The 18,854-nt window shown below is 49.7% G+C and overlaps 1 protein-coding gene across 1 annotated transcript; it reads left to right on the forward strand.

The window, feature by feature from the left end:
- The first annotated feature begins 573 nt into the window (after window positions 1–573).
- Window positions 574–11,410, forward strand: LOC118092044 (verrucotoxin subunit beta-like). Its single transcript, XM_088654390.1, is given in 4 exon segments — window positions 574–2,102; window positions 5,345–5,476; window positions 9,549–10,463; window positions 10,466–11,410. Coding segments are annotated over 3 exon segments (1,863 nt in total). The 5' UTR covers window positions 574–2,102; window positions 5,345–5,379; the 3' UTR covers window positions 11,317–11,410.
- The last annotated feature ends 7,444 nt before the right edge of the window (window positions 11,411–18,854 follow it).

The raw sequence follows: 18,854 nt of genomic DNA on the forward strand, positions 1-18,854 counted from the left end.
GCAGCAGCCAGATTGCTGGCCGGGCTATTAATGGGTTGCCGGAAACAGTTGCAGATTTGGTAGACAGTGTGGCTGGAATAAACTCGAAGCTGCCAAAAGGGAGAAGAGCAGGGCCAAGCTTACAAGACAAGGCTGCTCATGTTTGCTCCTATTCCTTTCCCTTTTTGTAGTAATTTAGATAAAAGCATTTCTTAAACGTGAGAAAACGCACACACAGTGCCAGTGTCTACCAGGGCTGAGGAACCTCAACACAGGGCAGCAACTGTAGCCCTGCCGCAGCAGGACCCAGTCTGGCCTGGCCTCAGGCTGTCCCCCTCACTGGCCCTGCTCCATGCCTCCCGCCTAGTACTTTACATTTCTCCCTGTTAAAATTCATCTTGTTTGCTTTGGGCCCAGTTTTCTAATCTGTCATGGTCATTTTGAAGTGTGATCCTGTCCTCTGGGGTATTAGGTGACCCCATGGACCAAGGCAGAATAGAGTGGTACTATTACTTCCCTTGATCTGGGCAGTAGAATTCTGTTGATGCAGCCTAGAACAGCATGAGTTGTTGTTTTTTTACTGCTGCATCACACTGTTGACTCATGTTAAGCTCGTGGTCCACCAAGACCCCGAGATCCTTTTCACATGTACTGCAGGTAAGTCAGATATCCCCCATCCTATATTTGTGCATCTGGTTCTTCCTGCCTAAGTACAGAACCAGACATTCATCCCTATTGCTATGAGTGCAGCAAGAGCCTGCCGTGGAAGGACTCGCAGCGTGTGGGGGCGGTGAGGTTCTGGCACCTCTTTTCTAGAGAAAAAGCGCTGCCTTTACTGTTACGGTGTACTAGGTTATGAAGTCCTCAAGCCCCCCTTGTCTCTCCCAAGGATCCTCCCAAGACCATTCAATCCCAGAGACTCCAGATGAATGCTGCTCTCAGAGCCAGTTGGTGTTCTTGTCAGAATAGGATCACTTCTTCCCTGAAATTCCTCTCTGCCTCTTGACATTCACGGTTCCCTTTTGGGCTCCTGCTTAAAATATGCTTGTCAGGCAAGCATTTCCGGACACATAGATGTTGATGAGTTTTAATCTTGTACTGTTAACATTAACATTGCCGTCTGCTATCAGGGCGACCAAGTCTGTTTCAGTAGCACCAGACTAGGGAAGGTCAACCTAACCATGAAAAATGGTTCCCATAGCAATTTCCACGTACCAAAGCTCTCTCATTCAGGCCCGCGCTCCCTGTTAGAAAGGAAGGAGTCCGCTAATTCTCTTTTTGGACCACAGTACGCTCTGCTGCTTATGTCCTGCACCCAACTGGTGACTGGAACGTAATGGAGGACTCTCTGAACATCTGCAACCATCATCACCCCTTTTGGAACTGGTTTCAGAATAACACTGTTGCGGTGGCCACAAGTCCTTTCAAAAATCTCAATGAAACAATACAACAATGAAAATCTGCTCAACTGAGGAAGGAAGTTGAGAGGTTCTTCCAGGTCAGCAGCACTTCGTGGAAATCGGCCTCTTCCTCCTGAGTTTGAAGGGACTACACCCCCCCCCCAGTCTCATAAGAACGTAGAAAAGAACATAAGAAACACCCTCCCCCTGGACTTGTCCAGTCCTCTTTTAAAGTCATCTAGATTGGCTGCCATCACTGCCTCCCGTAGGACCAGATAAAAGCTGTTTTGTGTTAGAGCACTTCTGCGCAGAAGAGATGTTTTAAAAATTCTTCGGTGGAAGAAGGGAGGCAGCATCCTTTCCTTTGGGTCAATGGAACCCAAAGCTCATGGATGCCGCATGGAAACATCATGTACTCCCCATGTACTCCCCAGGGCAGGGGCTAAGCCTTGTGGGCAGATGCCCGCTAGAGGCTTTTGGGGGCCAGAATGCTGACTACTGCAGCTAGTTCCCACAACCTCTCAACTTCCTTCTCAGGCAAGGCATGTTTTTTGCCTACACGTAAACTTTCATTATCAACCAGATAAAAGGAGAAGTGGTCTGTGTGCCTTGAAACAGACTTGGGCCGAAGAGGAGACACACGTCTTTTGTAGGTTTCCTCAAGAGGATGCGAAAAAATCTTGAGGCTAACAGGAGATTCCTCTGATTTCCACAGCCTTGGTGGTAAGTACCTGAAAGGAGGAGGGAAAGTATTGCTTAGAAATGCTCACCGTCTGCAGCAGTTCCTCTTGTGTGTCGGCTATTATCCATTCAATTTGGGATACTGAAAGAGGACGCTGACAGTGTGGGGCAATGGTTAGAGTGTTGGACCAGGACCCGGGAGACCAGGGTTCAAATCCCCACAGAGCCATGAAGCTCACTGGAGTCAGTCACCATCTCTCAGGCCCAACTTTCCTCGCAGGGTTGTTGTGAGGATAAAGAGGAGAGAGGAGAAGCAGGCAGGTCGCCTTGAGCGCCTTGGAGGAAAAAAGGTGGCGGGTAAATTATTTTATTATTTATTTCATTTCTAGACCCAGGTGGCGCTGTGGGTTAAACCACAGAGTCTAGGGCTTGCTGATCAGAAGGTCGGCAGTTCGAATCCCTGTGACGGGGTGAGCTCCCGTTGCTTGGTCCCAGCTCCTGCCAACCTAGCAGTTCGAAAGCACGTCAAAATGCAAGTAGATAAATAGGAACCGCTACAGCGGGAAGGTAAACGGCGTTTCCATGTGCTGCTCTGGTTTGCCAGAAGCGGCTTTGTCATGCTGGCCACATGACCTGGAAGATATACGCCGGCTCCCTCAGCCAATAATGCGAGATGAGCACGCAACCCCAGAGTCGGTCACGACTGGACCTAATGGTCAGGGGTCCCTTTACCTTTTTATACCGCTTTATATTCTTAAGAAAAATCTCAAAGCGGTTTACAGAATATTAAAACACCAATAAAACACCAACAAAACAATCTGAAGAAAGTCAAATATAGAGTATACAGTCAAAGCAACATAATTAACAGAAAACTAAAATATTATCTTAAGGATTTCAAAATAAAACATTACAAAGGTCAACTACAATACACATTCAACTACAGAATACATATCTAAGTAAATAAGTAAAAAAACAGCTAATTTTTGTCATGGCTGATTTTTTGTTTTATTTAAAGAAAGTCAACAAATCAATCCTGATTTGAGCCCAATTGGAGCAAATGTGCTCATCTTTGCCAGGCTTTGGGGAGGCCTAAGATGGAGCAAGAGTCCGTCTCGGTCGAGGGTGCCTTCCTAACCCCACTGCCGCTCTCTGGCATTTCCCCTCTGCTCCTTGGAGGAGCGATGGTGGAGCATTTTAAACCAGGGAGATCAAGTGTTTTCTAAAGACTGGAGTAAATTCATAATTTATTTAATAGACCACTGTAAACAGTTAAAGTCTTTGGCAGGGATGTAAAGACACTTGTAATGTGGAATATTTTTTGTAATTATTGTTATATAATAGATAAAGGTAAAGGTAAAGGGACCCCTGATCATTAGGTCCAGTTGTGACCGACTCTGGGGTTGCGGTGCTCATATCGCGTTATCTATCTATATAATAGATAGGTAAGGGTAAAAGATGCAGTAAATTTAATTAAGGGAAGGAGGTCTAAGGGTTCGAAAGAACTCTGTATTGCAGTGTTGGAAATCGTTTTGTTTTATATGTATAATTTCCCCCCAAAAAACTCATTAAAAAATTATAAAAAATAAACTTGCATTTTAATGACTGCAGCTGCAGCTAGGGCTGAGAGATATCTGGTTTCCCACATACACCACCAGCTAAATATTGCCATATACCAACATATCACAATGTCTGAAATAAGGATGGAGCTAGCTATGTAAAGGCATTGGATGGCTTCACGGTTTCCCCCCACATTGTGATTTTTGCATTACACACACACACACGTCAGGTCAGAAATTATGAAACCGATATCACAATATGGACTTCAAACCCATTTTGGACAATATATTGATATATTCCCCAGCCCTAGCTGCAGCAGCATTTCCCTGCAATGTATGTTTGCAGGAACTCCGGTCTCGCTGAGAAGCCAGCCGGGCAGAATCTTGCTCTCTTGGGCACTTTTTTCATAATTAGAACTATGGAACTCCCTTCCACAAGAGTCTGTGATGGCCACCAGGAGGAGATTGGGCTCTTGCGCTCCAATCCTGCCTGCAGGCTTCCCAAATTACGATGGGTGATCCCCTGTTGAGGTGGCAAACAGACGCAACACAAAGGTAGTATATTCCGGGGGTGACCCAGAGCAAAAGCAGGAGCCCCCTTTTATTGAGATTTTGTAACCAAGTAAATCATTAACAACTAGTGCAGTCTTCCTCCAATGACAGTCAGGACATCCCAGAAAAGGTGGAACTTCCCCATGTGTCACATCCTGCCAACACCCAGTTTTCCCTCCATAAGGGAAGTGCCTGATCCTCACGTATCCCTCAAACACCTCCTTGTCACATGTGCACTCTTTACACATCCCCCTCCCCTCAATCTTGTGACTGCTGCTAGCCTCCCAAAACCTCTACCCCATTCCATTGTTTTCCTCCCGACCTGGGTTCAACCTCTCTGGCTTGGACCTGCTTCCCCTGTTATAACTTGCCCAAACCAGTTCCATCCTGTTCTCCCCACCTCTGCCCAGTCCTGCGGTGACCTGCTGCCCTGCTCTGTCCCAATGACCCAACCTATAGATACGTGTGTGCTTATACCAACGTACAATGTGGCTTGCCAGCATTGCACGCGATAACCTTTACATTTGACAGCTCTCCTGCCAGGCTTGATGCGGCTTGCCGACATCAATCCCAGAATCACTCCCACAATCCCCACTTTGCTTCCAGCTCCATTCAAGAAGTTGGCTATGGCCTCCAAAGCCCTAAATGGATGAGTAACAAGTATCACCCTGACCCTCCTTGGACAGCGCCTGCTGGGGAACTCAGATCAGATCAGATCAGATTGCAGGCCCTCCTTTATACCCTCAATGTTTCTCGGGTGAAAATAGAGACACCTTGAGCCAATTGCAACCTCTCCACCGAACCTACCTCACAGGATTGCTGTAGAGAAAAAATGTATGGGGGAAAGGGTCGTGTATTGGGGCGAGCGGCGAGGGAGGGCTCCGTCTGGGCCGCTTTCCCTCCCCCCGCCCCACAGTGAGCCGGCGAAAAGGGAGACGTGGCCGCCCCTGCAAGAGGTGGCGACAGGATCCTTTTGGGGCACTCATCCCACCGCTGCCTCTCAGAAGAGCAGGCTTCCTCCCCCCCCCCCCGGCAGGCTGGCCAGCGCCCCCTCCGTTTTGGCACCCTAGGCAACTGCCTAGTTCGCCTAAATGGACCCACCGGCCCTGGGTGTCGCTAGTCCTTCTTGTGCTTCAAAGTCTGCCCTGGCTCCTTTACAGCTCCTGTTTCTTGCAGGGAAGTGAAAGCGGGAGAGCAGCTTGACCTGCGCCATGGCAGGAACAGACAACACGATTGACATCCCAGCCCTGGGCCGCCCGTTCCAGCTGGGAATGCTATATGACTGCCGCAAAGACTCCCTGATCCCAGGTAAAGCTGGCACAGAGATGGGGATCACTTTGGGTGGGACGTCTGGGGCAGAAGATGGTATTTCATGCGGAAATACGGAGAGACTTCAGGGACATAAAGCGCCCCCACCCTCCAAAAAGGATCCTGGGAACTGTCTTCTACCCTCACAGAGCTACAATTTCAGCACCCATAACAAAATGAACTTCCCAGGACTAGGGGGCTTGATTTAAATGTATTGTACAGTGGTACCTTGGTTCTCAAACTTAATCCGTTCTGGAAGTCCGTTCCAAAACCAAAGCGTTCCAAAACCAAGGCGTGCTTTCCCATAGAAAGTAATGCTGAACGGATTCATCCATTCCAGACTTTTAAAAACAACCCCTAAAACAGCAGTTTAGCTTGAATTTTACTATCCAACAAGACCATTGGTCCATAAAATGAAAGCAATAATCAATGTACTGTACTATAAAATAAATAAGATAGTATTGTAGAGGATTAAAAAAAATTTTTTTTCTTACCTGCACTGATGATAGTCATTGTTTGGAGGGGGGGGGCTTTTATTAAAAACAAAAACGCAAAATAAATAGCAAAAGCAAAAGCACCAAGCCTAATCCGTTCCGGAAGTCCATTTAACTTCTGAAATGTTCGGAAACCAAGACGCAGCTTCTGATTGGTGCAGGTGCAGAAACAATAGCTGACAGCTGCATCGGATGTTTGGCTTCCGAGAAACGTTAGCAAACTGGAACACTTCTGGGTTTTCGGCGTTTGGGAATCAAGGCGTTTGAGTACCAAGATACCACTGTATATATGTCTCACTTGCTCAATAATTTGTCCATTTAGGAACAGGACATACTATTTCTATCTCCGTTTCTCTTTTCAGATTTAATTCAAAATAATATTGTAGGGTCTTTTGTGCTTTCTCAATAATTTTCTGATTTTCCAATAACCCTTCATTCATTCTCCATCTAAACGATGAATTATCTGTCCCTCTTAACTCCATTAAAATTGAATTATGACCTGAAAGCGTTTTTGGCAAAATCTCTACTTTTACAGTCCTTTAATGTGTTGTTTTATATATCATGTTATAGGACTGATGGAATGGTTTTGTTGATAGTTCTGTCAACGGCTTTGTGACCCGTTTATGGTGAACAGTGAACTTAGGAATAAATGAAATAAATTATGTAACTACAGTTAGGCTCATTGAAATGAACGGAGCTCTTAACCATGCCTAGTTTGGGCTGAGCGATGTCTGGTTTTCAACATTGTGATATATCACCAGCTAAATGTAGTTGGTCAAGGGAGTCGTAGGCTCAAAAAGGTCAAAAACCTCTATTTTCATGAGAGTCATATTGGAGGGTATGGTAGTATGTCTCTATTTTCATTGGAAAAATGTTGGAGGGGATGCAGCTTATTCCAACAAACCAGTGTTTGTGGCAAGAGGCATCACTTATGATGATGATGATGTTTATTAAATTTGTTAGTCACTTTATGTAGCCGAAGGCAACTCAAAGCAACTTACAACCAACCAAAAACCCCCACCAAACTCAGGGGCGTCTTACCCATAGAGGCTAGTGGTGCGGGGCGCCAGGGCGCCAAGTTCTGGAGGGCGCCAGGGAAGAGGCAGAGGCTGGACACGGCACCTCCCGGCATCAGCTCGCCACCCTCGCCCACCTCCGCCATGCCACGGTGAAGCAGCGCCGCGCCCAGAGCCTCCGTCTGCCATGGCCACCGCGGCATGAAGTGGCCAGCTGAGTCAGGAGGCACCGCGTCCAGCCTCCGCCTCTTCCCCGCCGGAGGAGCCACCCTCCAGCCGCTGCCTGCCTCTTCCAGCCCTGCTGACAGCGCTGTCCTCCCTACAAAATCTCTGGGAAATGGGGGGGGAGGCGGAGGGAGCTTTGCACCATGGCGCCGTATATGCTTAAGACGGCCCTGCCCAAACCCCACAAAGATACATGAAAAACAATAGGGAAAGAGACAGTTAAAACACCTCTCTTTTAAAAGGCCACAGGTAGTTTGAGGCCAAAGGCCTGGTTATAAAGACATGTAATGATGGTGCCAGGCGAACCTCCCTGGAAAGAGCATCCCACAAATGGAGCCACTGCAGAGAAGACCCCGTTCTCGTGTTGCCACCCTCTGGGCCTCTTGCAGAGGGGACACACAAAGAAGGGTCTCAGGTGATGATCTCAGGGTCTGGGTTAGTTCAATGGAGAAGAGGCGGCCTTGAGATCCTGGGTCCACTTGCTTCCTTGTGGTTAGCTGTGTTTGGTGGCTTCCTGCTGTTGATGCTGCCTTTCCTACCCTTGTTTGGGCACCCAGCTCATCAGGTAGGCAGGTGGCATCAATGGCGGGCCTTGGGGTCTCAAATTTCAGTGACACCAACATTTGGCGGCCCCTCTCTTGTGTTCCATTCTAACTGGCCATGCTCCCCTAAATTTGCCTCGGGTGGCAGAGGGGGCACCTCAGTGGGCCTCAGCCTCTGCCTCGCTCGAGGGGTGCAAGAGGTTGAGCCTGCTGCTGGTCCAGGCCTCCATCTGAGGTGCCCTTCCCTGCAAAGTCCTCCCATCAATTGGTGGCCTCACCAGTTCCCAAGATTCTTTGAGGTAAGCCATGTGCTTCTAATGTGCTCTGTGCAAGCTGAGCAGCATTAAGGCTCCCGGAACAACCTGCTCCTCCATGAGGTTTCTAAGGGGCTACGAGCAGCAGAGGGCTCTTCTAGCTTCAAGGGTCCCACTACACCTGTGGATGCAAACCTCAGGAAACATCTTTCACCTGCAAAAACGTCCCAGGGTGGTCACCTTTTGCTCAGGTGTGAACAAAACCTTACAGGGAACCAGGCAGGGGGCCTTCTCCATGGTGGCACCCGCCCTGTGGAACACCCTCCCATCAGGTCAAGGAGAAGACATCTGAAGGCAGCCCTATTTAGGGAAGTTTTTAATGTTTGATGTTTTATCGTGTTTTTAATATTCTGTTGGGAGCTACCCAGAGTGGCTGGGAAAACCCAGCCAGATGGGCGGGGTATAAATAAATAAATAAATTTATTATTATTATTATTATTATTATTATTATTATTATTATTATTGCATCACAAGCACATGCTAGAGAGAAAGCACCTCCTCACTGCCCTCCATGTGTGGTTTTTATAGTTTTTTTTTTCACCATGTATTGCTCGCTTCCTAAACAGAAGAGAACCATCACTAAAAGGGCTTTAGATGTTTCCAAGGACTTGGGGAATTTTTCTGCTCAGGCTTCGGTAAACCTCTGATTTTGAAGTTCTCTGACAGCCGTGGTGCTTATCAAAAGGGGATTCTTGGTTGAAATAGAATATCAAAATGGGGAACAGGAGAGAGGTTCCCTATGCTCTTTTGTGAAGAGAAACAAGTCCTTCTTCTGAGAAGGTAGAAATGAGGGCTCATCCATACTTTCGCTTGACCTGTATTTGGTGTACAGATCCCTGGGTCCGAGAGCTTTTCTTGTTCTTTGGCAGCTGTGACTTGCAAAAGCCCATCTCAGCCAGTAACTGAAGCTTGGTTCAGCACAATCTCTCTTTGGATTATCCATGCATCTAATAAGATTTGATTCAGTGGCTAAGATCGGGTTTTTGCAATCACAGCAACGGAGCAACGAGAAAAGCTCTCGGACCCTGGTGCAATTAATTGGCACACGATACAAAAAAAAATAAAGGTCAAGGGAAGGTGTGGGTGAGACCCTGAATCATCTCTGGTCAAACAGCTTAGGAGTCATTTTGGAAACCTTTACAAAGCTGCACAAAACTGCTGAACCGGGGATGATAATGATATGTGTGCCCCATCCTGGGCAACGATGATAATGATAATGATAATAATTATAATAATAATAATAAATTATTTGTACCCCCGCCCATCTGGCTGGGTTTCTCCAGCCACTCTGGGTGGCTTCCAACAGATTAAAAATACATTAAAATGTCACACATTAAAAACTTCCCTGAACGATGGCTCTATGTTGCCACTTTTAACTCAGTTATTTCCCTATGCAGGCTTAATCGTTTTGGACAAAGGGGCTTGATATTTATCTGAACATTACTAAAGCCTTGTGTGGTTGTTTCTCTGTTTGATTCCAGGAATCACCCTTTGGGACCATGACTCTCTTCAGAAGGACCTGGATATCAAACCCCAGCCCAAGACGGAATCTGAGATCATTGCTTCCGACTCCATCGATGATAAGGCCTCCGCCCTCAATATCTCAGCATCGCTCAAGGCCAGCTTTTTGGGGGGATTGGTTAAAGTGGAAGGGTCAGCCAAGTACCTTCAAGACACCAAGCAGTCCAAGCAACAGGCCAGAGTCACTCTGCAGTACAAAGCTACCACCAAGTATTCACATCTGACCATGAGCCATTTGGGAATCCAAAATGTCTCTTACCCAGCAGTTTTTGAGCATGGGACAGCCACCCATGTTGTCACTGCCATCTTGTATGGAGCCCAGGCTTTCTTTGTGTTTGACCGAAATGTCTCTTCTTCCGAGTCCATGCAAGACATACAAGGAAGTCTCAAAGTTATGATAAAGAAGATGGTCACTAATGAAGGCGAGGCATCCATCCACATGAACGACCAGGAAAGAAACCATGCCAATCAGTTCAACTGCAAGTTCTATGGAGATTTTTCTCTGGAGAGCAATCCCGTGACTTTTCAAGATGCCATGAAGGTCTACACTTCTCTGCCCAAAATGCTGGGTACCAATGGGGACAAGGCTGTGCCTGTCAGAGTTTGGCTGTACCCACTGACCAAGCTGGATTCCAAAGCAGCTAAGATGTTACGTGAGATCAGCTTAGCACTTGTCTATGATGCCCAAACCGTCATGGAGCAACTGAGCGAAATTGATATGAGATGCAATGATCTGTCTACCAATCCCATTGCTACCACCTTCCCAGAAATAAAGTTGAAAATCAAGAGATTCCAGGATTTCTGCAAGCAACACAGGCAGACTTTCCAGCAAGATCTGGCAGGAATATTGCCTTTGATCCGGGGAGGGGGGGAAGAGTTCTGGTGGACATCTTAACATCCATAAATCAATCACCCTTCAATGGCCAAAGACTCAATGAATTTTTGGACACCAAGGAACGAGAGATAAACATGGTCAAGTCTTACCTTGATATCCTCAGTGGGATAGAAACCATCTCCTCCCAGAATAAACTGGAAGAGGTAGTGCTTAACCACCAGAATGAATTTGTTGTCTCATTTACATTCACCTCTTTACACGATGAGGAACCATTTTTAACCACTTTACAACACTTTCTTCAGAAACGATCAGCAGATCCTACAGGAGTCCAAAATGCACCGGAGGAGTGGAATGCCTGGTTTCAGGAAAAAGACAGACTGAGAAATGCTCGGAAAGCGGCCAAGTCCATTGTTGATTTTGCCCAAATCAATGAATCCAATGGGAAGACCCGGTTCCTTGTGGCTTCTGTCCCAGATAGGGACAACCCAGGGGCTTCCATTTACCTCTATGAAGATGGAGAGATGGTCAACAGCAACTTTGAGCTGCCCTCCAAACCTCTCCCTCCCCTGGTTGGCCGAATTAGACATGAGAGTGTGCAGCTGACATTTCCACCAGCTGAGTATGGGAGGGCTTCAATCGCCAGCTATCAGGTAGAATGCAAGATTGCAGGAGAAGGAAACTGGGAGATGGTGAATACAGACAACAGTCAGGAGACATTCCAAGTGAAAGGGTTGAGGCCAGACTCAGAATACCAGTTTCGATACACCGCTAGGAGCAAACCAGGACTTAGTGAGACTAGTGATGCGAGTGGATCTGTACAGACACTTCCTACAAGCCCTCCTGGGAAACCGAAAGAGAGAACTGCTGAGTCTTCCAAAATCAGTATTGTCTAGGAGAGCCCAAAGGTCATTGGAGCTGCTATCAAGGAGTACAAAGTGGAGTACAGGGGACTGGTGGGCGATAAGGACGGATGGAATGAAAAAAGAACAGGGGTGAAATATACTCGGAGTCAAGAGTGAATTTCATGCTCTTTATTCAGCTCATAGTCATCAAGGAGGAGAAGAGAAGACGAATGGCTCTTTTCCCAAAACCATCTGCTTATATACATTATTTACACAATGGGCCTTGCGTGATTGGCTACTTCAGGGCTACACCTGTGGGCCAATTATATTGTGGATTGACTTTTGCCTGCAGCCTGATTGGCTGCTCCTACAGGCCAATCAGGTAGCAGATTCACTTCTGCCAGCCGCCTGATTGGCTGCACCAGCAGGCCAATCAGGTTGCGGATTCACTTCCACCTGGAGTTGGATTGGGTAGCTCCCGCTGATTCTGAATCCTATTGTTCTAGGATTCAGCTCAGTACATAACACCCCTCCCCTCTAAGTTCCAGTCCTGCCCGGGAAGTTGCATTCGTAGTCCCCAAGGTCTGCTGGCCGCCTCCGTGTGCGTTGTGGCCTGGGGTGTTCCTTGGTCAGGGGTTCTGGTTCTGGCTCGTGTTCCGAGGCTGCTGGCTGTGCCGGGGCTGTCTGGTCTGGCGCCACTGAACCACTAGGTTGTAGCTCTGGTTCCGGTGTCCTTCCAGCCTCGGGGCGCCCCTCTGTGCCTACTGCTTCTGCTTCCTCTGCCCACCCCTCTCGCTCTACAGGCCTCACTGCCCTGCTGTCCCCTTGGGACCCCTCTGTCCCGCTCTCCTCCCGGGTTCCTCCTGGGAATCGTCGCCGTATCTGGTCGCAGTGGCGGCGCCAACATTGCCCCCCTTCCGTTAGTACCTCGTACGACACGGGACCGGTCACCTTGGTGACTGTGGCGGGTACCCATGCTGGGCCTGCCCCAAAATTCTTTGCATACACTGGGTCCTGGGCCACAAATGTCCGGGGGTTCCTGCCTTTCCCCACCACTACCTCATCCTGAGCTCTGTCGGGGTGAAGTCGGTCCAGTCTAGTTGCAAGGCGCCGGCCCATTAGTAATTCAGCTGGGCTCCGGCCCGTCGTTGTGCTTGGGGTGCTGTGCTGTGCTAGAAGAAATGCGGCAAGGCGGTATTCCCAGTCCCCTTGTGTCATGCGGCGGAGGCTGTCCTTGGTGGTCCGCACCATGCGCTCCGCTTGGCCATTGGTGGCAGGGTGGAATGGTGCTGAGCGGATGTGGCGGATGGCGTTCTGCGCTGTGAAGGTCTGGAACTCCTCTGACGTGAATGCGGTTCCATTGTCCGAGACGAGGGTGTCAGGGAGCCCGTGGGTCGCAAACAGCTTACGTAGTACCCGGATGGCTGCCGCCGTAGAAGTGGATGGTACCAGTGCGACCTCCAGCCATTTGGTGTAGGAATCCACCACTATGAAGAATGTTTTTCCCTGGAAGGGGCCAGCGAAGTCCACGTGCAAGCGTGACCATGGATGTCGGGCGGACTCCCAGGGCTGGACTGGGGCCCTTGGGGGATCCGGGCGGGATTCTTGGCAGGTCTGGCAGTGTTGGACCCAGGCCTCTATCTCTCTGTCAATCCCCGGCCACCACACATAACTCCTGGCAAGGGCCTTCATCCTCACTACCCCTGGGTGTGTCTCGTGTAGGGCTGTGAGGACCCTTTTGCGGAGGGGCTGGGGAACAACAACCCTGCTTCCCCATAACAGGCACCCCTTGTGGGCCGACAGTTCATGTTTGCGGTTTGTGTAGCCAGCGAATTCTGGCCCGGGGCTGCTGCTGGGCCATCCTCGCCACACCCAGTCCAGGACCCGGGAGATGACCCTATCTTTTGTGGAATGGTGCGCAACTTCTTGTGCCTGAATGGGTCGGTCGGGAAGCAGCTCCAGGGTCATAACCTCTTGCGCAGGCGCTGGGTCGGGGCCTGTTTCTGGTAGTGGTAGCCTGCTGAGGGCGTCTGCGTGGCCCATCGCCTTCCCAGGGCGGTGGATTAGTGCATACTGGTAGCCGGCAAGGAAAATTGACCACCTGAGGACACGTGGAGACAACACTTGGGGGGTCTGCTTCTCAGGGGCAAACAGGCCAAGCAACGGCTTGTGGTCAGTCACTATGGTAAAGGGCCGCCCGTACAAGAAATCATGGAATTTTTTTTACGCCCTTCACGATTGCCAGACCCTCCTTGTCAATCTGTGAGTAGTTTCGTTCGGCTGCCGCAAGCGTCTGGGAGAAGTATGCCACCGGCACCTCTCTTCCATCCGGGAGTTGGTGTCCCAGGACAGCGCCAATGCCATAGGGAGAGGCGTCGCATGCCAGCACCACTGGCAGCCTCTCGTCGAAGTGTGCTAAGACCGAGTTCGAGACGAGCAAGTCCTTGACTGCCTGGAATGCGGCCCTTTGTCGCTGGCCCCACACCCAAGGGGCCCTTTTATCTAGGAGTCTGTGTAGGGGCTCCGCTACCGCTGCCTTATGGGGAAGGAAGGCATGGTAAAAGTTCAATAGTCCCAAGAATGACTGAAGTTCGGGCTTGCTCTTGGGCGCTGGGGCCTCACAAATGGCCCGTACCTTGTCACCGGTTGGATGGACCCCTTCTGCGTCCACCTTAAATCCCAGAAAGTCCACCTGCGGCACTCCCAGTAAACACTTTTCCCGCTTCACCTTGAGGCCCGCCGTCTGGAAACGGTGCAGGACGGAGCGGAGGCGGTCCTCAAATTCCTCTGGTGTGGGCCCGGCGATCAGTACATCATCGAAGAAGGGGGTGACACCAGGAATCCCTTTAAGGAGAGAGTCCATTAGATTCTGGAATATGCCTGGTGCCACGCTAACGCCAAATTGCAGCCGCTTTACTCTGAATGCCCCTCTGTGCGTCACAATCGTCTGAGCCTCTGCTGTGGCTTCGTCCACAGGCAACTGTTGATACGCTTGGGCCAAGTCCAGTTTGCCAAAGATTTTTGACCCAGCCAGGGTGGCGAGGACATGGCTGACCACTGGCACTGGGTATGCATGGGCCGTGAGAGCCTTGTTTATGGTGCATTTGTAGTCTGCACAGATGCGGACCGAACCGTTAGGCTTGACGGGTGTGACAATTGGAGTTTCCCAGGGGGCGTTGGGCACCGGCTCCAGCACTCCTTGCTCCACGAGCCGGTCCAATTCCTCGTCTATGCGGGATTTCAGGGCAAACGGGACCCGGCGGGCCTTGTGCCTGATGGGTCGTACAGCGGGGTCTAGCTGTAGGGCAATGGGGGGTCCTGTATATCGTCCCAATGCCCCATCGAAAACCCCTGGAAACTCTTTGCATATGGCGTCCACGTCCACTTGTAAGCTAGTGCGGTTCACCCCGGTAACGGCTAGCCCCAGAGGTCCAAACCATGCCAGTCCCAGTAAGCTAACGTAGGGGCCCTTAACTACCAGCAAGTCCAATTGTTGCTTTCGCCCTCGATATTGCACCCTGAAGGTCCCCACCCCCATTGTAGGGACCTTACGTTTCTGGAAGTCCCGGAGGGTGAATGGGGCCGGCCTTAGTTTGGGACCCCCATTAGGGCACAGTTCCCTTAATGTTCGGGCCGAGATTATGGATAGAGTTGAACCCGTGTCCAGCTCCATGCGGCATGGGGCTCCCTCTATCTGTACCTCTATATAAATTTTCTCTGTGCTGGGATGGGGCAACTGGAATACCTGGTAGTCCGTGATCTCCGTCGAGTTGCCTTGGTGCATGGTGCCGTGTGACCTGGGGCTCCTGGGTCGGTCATCTGATGCTTGTCGACGGGTGAGTCGAGCCCGACACACCCGGGCGATGTGTCCCAATTTTCTGCACTGCCTGCACTCTGCGTTGCGGAAACGACAGGTCCTCCTCTCGTGGTTCTCCGCGCAGCTTGCACAGTTCCCTCCTTCTCGTCGAGGCTGCTGTGGTGTGTGTGCTGCTTGAGTGCGCCGCTGTACTCGGTGTACTTCCTCCCTGTCAGATTCGGATTCGTCGGTGAGGTCTTCGTGGTAGACCCTCGGTTGGGATGGCGGGGCCGGTCGTGCCTCTTGCGTTGACCTCTCGGCGGCTTCGGTTGCCAGGGCTTCCTCCAGAGCAATCTGGAACGTGAGGTCTTTTTTGGCGTAGAGGCGTCGTTGCAACATCTCGTCCCTCAGGCCACCGACGAGGCGGTCACGAAGCATGTTCTCCAATTCTGAGAAGTTGCATAACCGGGCGGCTTGGCGGAGGGAGGTCACAAACCCAGTTATGGTTTCCCCCGGGGCTTGCCGTTTTGCGTAGAAGGCATTTCGGCGAGCTACCACCGAGGGCTGTGGTGAGAAGTGCTCCTTCAGCCGTTCCATTATTGTTTTGTAAGAGACGGTAGCGACATCTCTAGGTGCAAGGAGAGCCCGGGCGATTTCAAACGTCTCCTCTCCACAGACGCTGAAGAATGTCGCCCTCTTCATGGCATCGTTGGTGACTTCTTTCGCTTGCAGGAGGAAGTTGAAACGGGCGGCGTACCCTTCCCAGTCTCCTGATGCTGGTTTGAATGGCGAGAAGCTGCTGTCGGTTGCCATTCTGGGTTCCTTGGGTCCTGGAGCTGAAGCCTGGATGCACGGTGCGATGCAGCGGTGCAGCAGGTGGCGGTGCTGCGGTGCAGTGCGTGGTGGCGGTCAGCTCAGCAGGATCCCACCTTCGTCGCCAGTGAAATATACTCGGAGTCAAGAGTGAATTTCATGCTCTTTATTCAGCTCATAGTCATCAAGGAGGAGAAGAGAAGACGAATGGCTCTTTTCCCAAAACCATCTGCTTATATACATTATTTACACAATGGGCCTTGCGTGATTGGCTACTTCAGGGCTACACCTGTGGGCCAATTATATTGTGGATTGACTTTTGCCTGCAGCCTGATTGGCTGCTCCTACAGGCCAATCAGGTAGCAGATTCACTTCTGCCAGCCGCCTGATTGGCTGCACCAGCAGGCCAATCAGGTTGCGGATTCACTTCCACCTGGAGTTGGATTGGGTAGCTCCCGCTGATTCTGAATCCTATTGTTCTAGGATTCAGCTCAGTACATAACACCGGGCAAGAACAGAGTCCTGTCAGCTGGATGGGCTGAAGCCTCACAGAACCTACAGACTCAGAGTCTTGGCTGTATGTTTTGATGGGGCTGAGAGTGAGCCCAGTGAAGAGACTGAGATTTCCACAGCAATGGAAGAAGAAGAAGGGGCAAAAATTCCAGCTCGAAAATACCTCCAGGAAAGCACCCTGGTGGAAGATGGGCAACCATCGGTGTATCTACTTCCCCTGGAGGCCACCTCAGATCGATCAGCCCCCGTCCAAACATATCAGCTGGGAAAAGAGAACATGCAGGTCCCCAACAAAGTAATCGTGATGATGGGGACCACAGGGTCAGGGAAAACCACTCTCATCAATGCCATGATCAATCATATCCTGGGTCTGCCAGTGGATCAAGATCTGTATGACCCAAGCGAACAAGAAAAGTCCTCCTCCCTGCGGGCCAGATTTAGGAAGTTTGTTTGCTTCTGATGCCCATCTGCACCCGGGCATCTGGCAGCTGTTACCAAGTGTTTTAAATAAGGGCGTATTTTCTAAATTGTTGCACACACCTTCCGATTGCTTTTGGCTATCAGTAGTGATTTCAAGTTATAGGGCTGTTAATTAGACCAGAGTTGGGATATGGGGGGGGGGGCTGGCAGATTCTTCACACTGCCTCTTGTCCAGCTGCTTCTCCCCCACCTCCCAGGAAACCTGCAGCAGCAATGTTTGCTGCTTTAGCTAAATTTGCATTATTTCCTCACTTGGCTTTGAGGTCTGTCACCTGGCAGGTGATCTGGGGCGTTTAGGTAGGTACTGAAAATGCTTTGCGCTTGGGCTATTGACCCAACTTTGTATACAAGTTCCACATTCTGATTTATAGGTAGAGGTGAAAATTTGGGTCTCTGAGCAAATTGAGATGATGGTTGGCTGGGGAAAACCCTGGTGATGTGCTTTCCGTCATGCCCAAGCAACCTATTAACCAAAATTAGAATAGAATTTTAAAAAAGAGGAGTTACTCCCAAACTACACCCTTACTTTTGACTACCCAGCATCTCACCTCCCTCCATCTTACATTTTCCTGGAACAAAACTCTTAGAAGGTATTCCTTTTGACGCTTCCATTCCCACCAGTCCCAATTGGCGATGGTGACTGGGTTATAGGGTTGTGTGGTATTCTCATATGGGAGGAGGAGGAGAACATCACACAAGGAATGTGAACAGGGCCTCATATACTGCAGAAGGGTCCTTTGTACCCACCTCAGCATAAGATGGTGGCTGGAAGTCGTTCTCTATATGTGCCTTCCATTTTATTTTTATTTTTATTTTGGAAACTTCAGCTGATCCAGAACATCCAAGCCAGACTGGTGTGATATATCATGTGACCCCTTTGCTGCAACTGCCAAGTTAATTCTAAGTGAAGGTTATAACCTCGGAATCCTTAAAGGGATTATGAACTAGGGCGACTCTCCTCCGCCTTCTACCAGAATCAGAGCCAAGATTGCAACCCCCAGGAAGGCTTCTCCTCCAGCCCATTCTCTGCTGCCCATCTCCAAGATGACGCTTACCTTTGCTCTGCATTTGTAGGCACAGGCCTGGGTTCTCCAGGTCCATGTCTGAACTCTTTTTCTTTATTTTGCTCTGCTACTTTCCCCATGAAAACCCACTCTTAGCTGCAGAATCGAAACAAACAGCCACCCACAGAGAGCCTGAATTGCTGCTCTAATTCAATAGTGAAAATTTCCCAAGGGAAAGCTGTTGGGGGCGTTGGGGGGTGGGGCGTGCTTGGACATGAACCAGGAAAGCGTGGACCTGTGCCTAGAAATGTGCAGGTCGAAATGTGCATAATCCCCAAGAATTCTTGTGCCCTAGCTTTGTATTTAACCTGCCGTATTCGATCAACCCCGAGACAGGGTTTTATTGCTATATTCTGCTGTTTTCACTCGCGTTATTCTTTTTGATCATTTTCTTATCAATAGCCATGCTGAAAAAAATAGATAGAAATTTCTTGAAATAAATAAGAGTGCAGCAAATAGTCTTATCAATTTAGCCCTTGATACAACTGCACTTGCAGAAATGCTGTCCTGCTACTGTTTGTGCCAGTAGCAAGGAAGCCCTGGATATCTCAGCTTTGCTTTCTCCATTTGCACCAATGAAACATCCTTCAAATAAAACTTAACCTGTCCTTTTAAAATGGTCTCTGAGGTGTCTTTGGGTGGCGGGGAGGGGGCATGGCTGAGGCATATGAACTTATGACATTTCCTAGCACAAAACAAAACCTTTGCTCCATCTTTCCTTCTATAATTGGTCCGGCAGCATCAGAACACGAGAAGAGCCTGCTGGATGAGGCCAGCACCCTGTTCTCACGGTGGCCAAGCGCGTCCATTTCAGGAAACCAGCAAGCAGGATTTGAGCACAAGAGCCCTCTCTCCTCCTGTGGTTTCCAGTACTCTGGGGTAGAGGTTGGGGAAGAATCCACATAACTCACCTTTAGAAGTGG

Source organism: Zootoca vivipara, chromosome 11, assembly GCF_965207765.1.
Source record: "Zootoca vivipara chromosome 11, rZooViv2.hap1.1, whole genome shotgun sequence".
In the NCBI taxonomy this organism is placed as follows: Eukaryota; Metazoa; Chordata; class Lepidosauria; order Squamata; family Lacertidae; genus Zootoca; species Zootoca vivipara.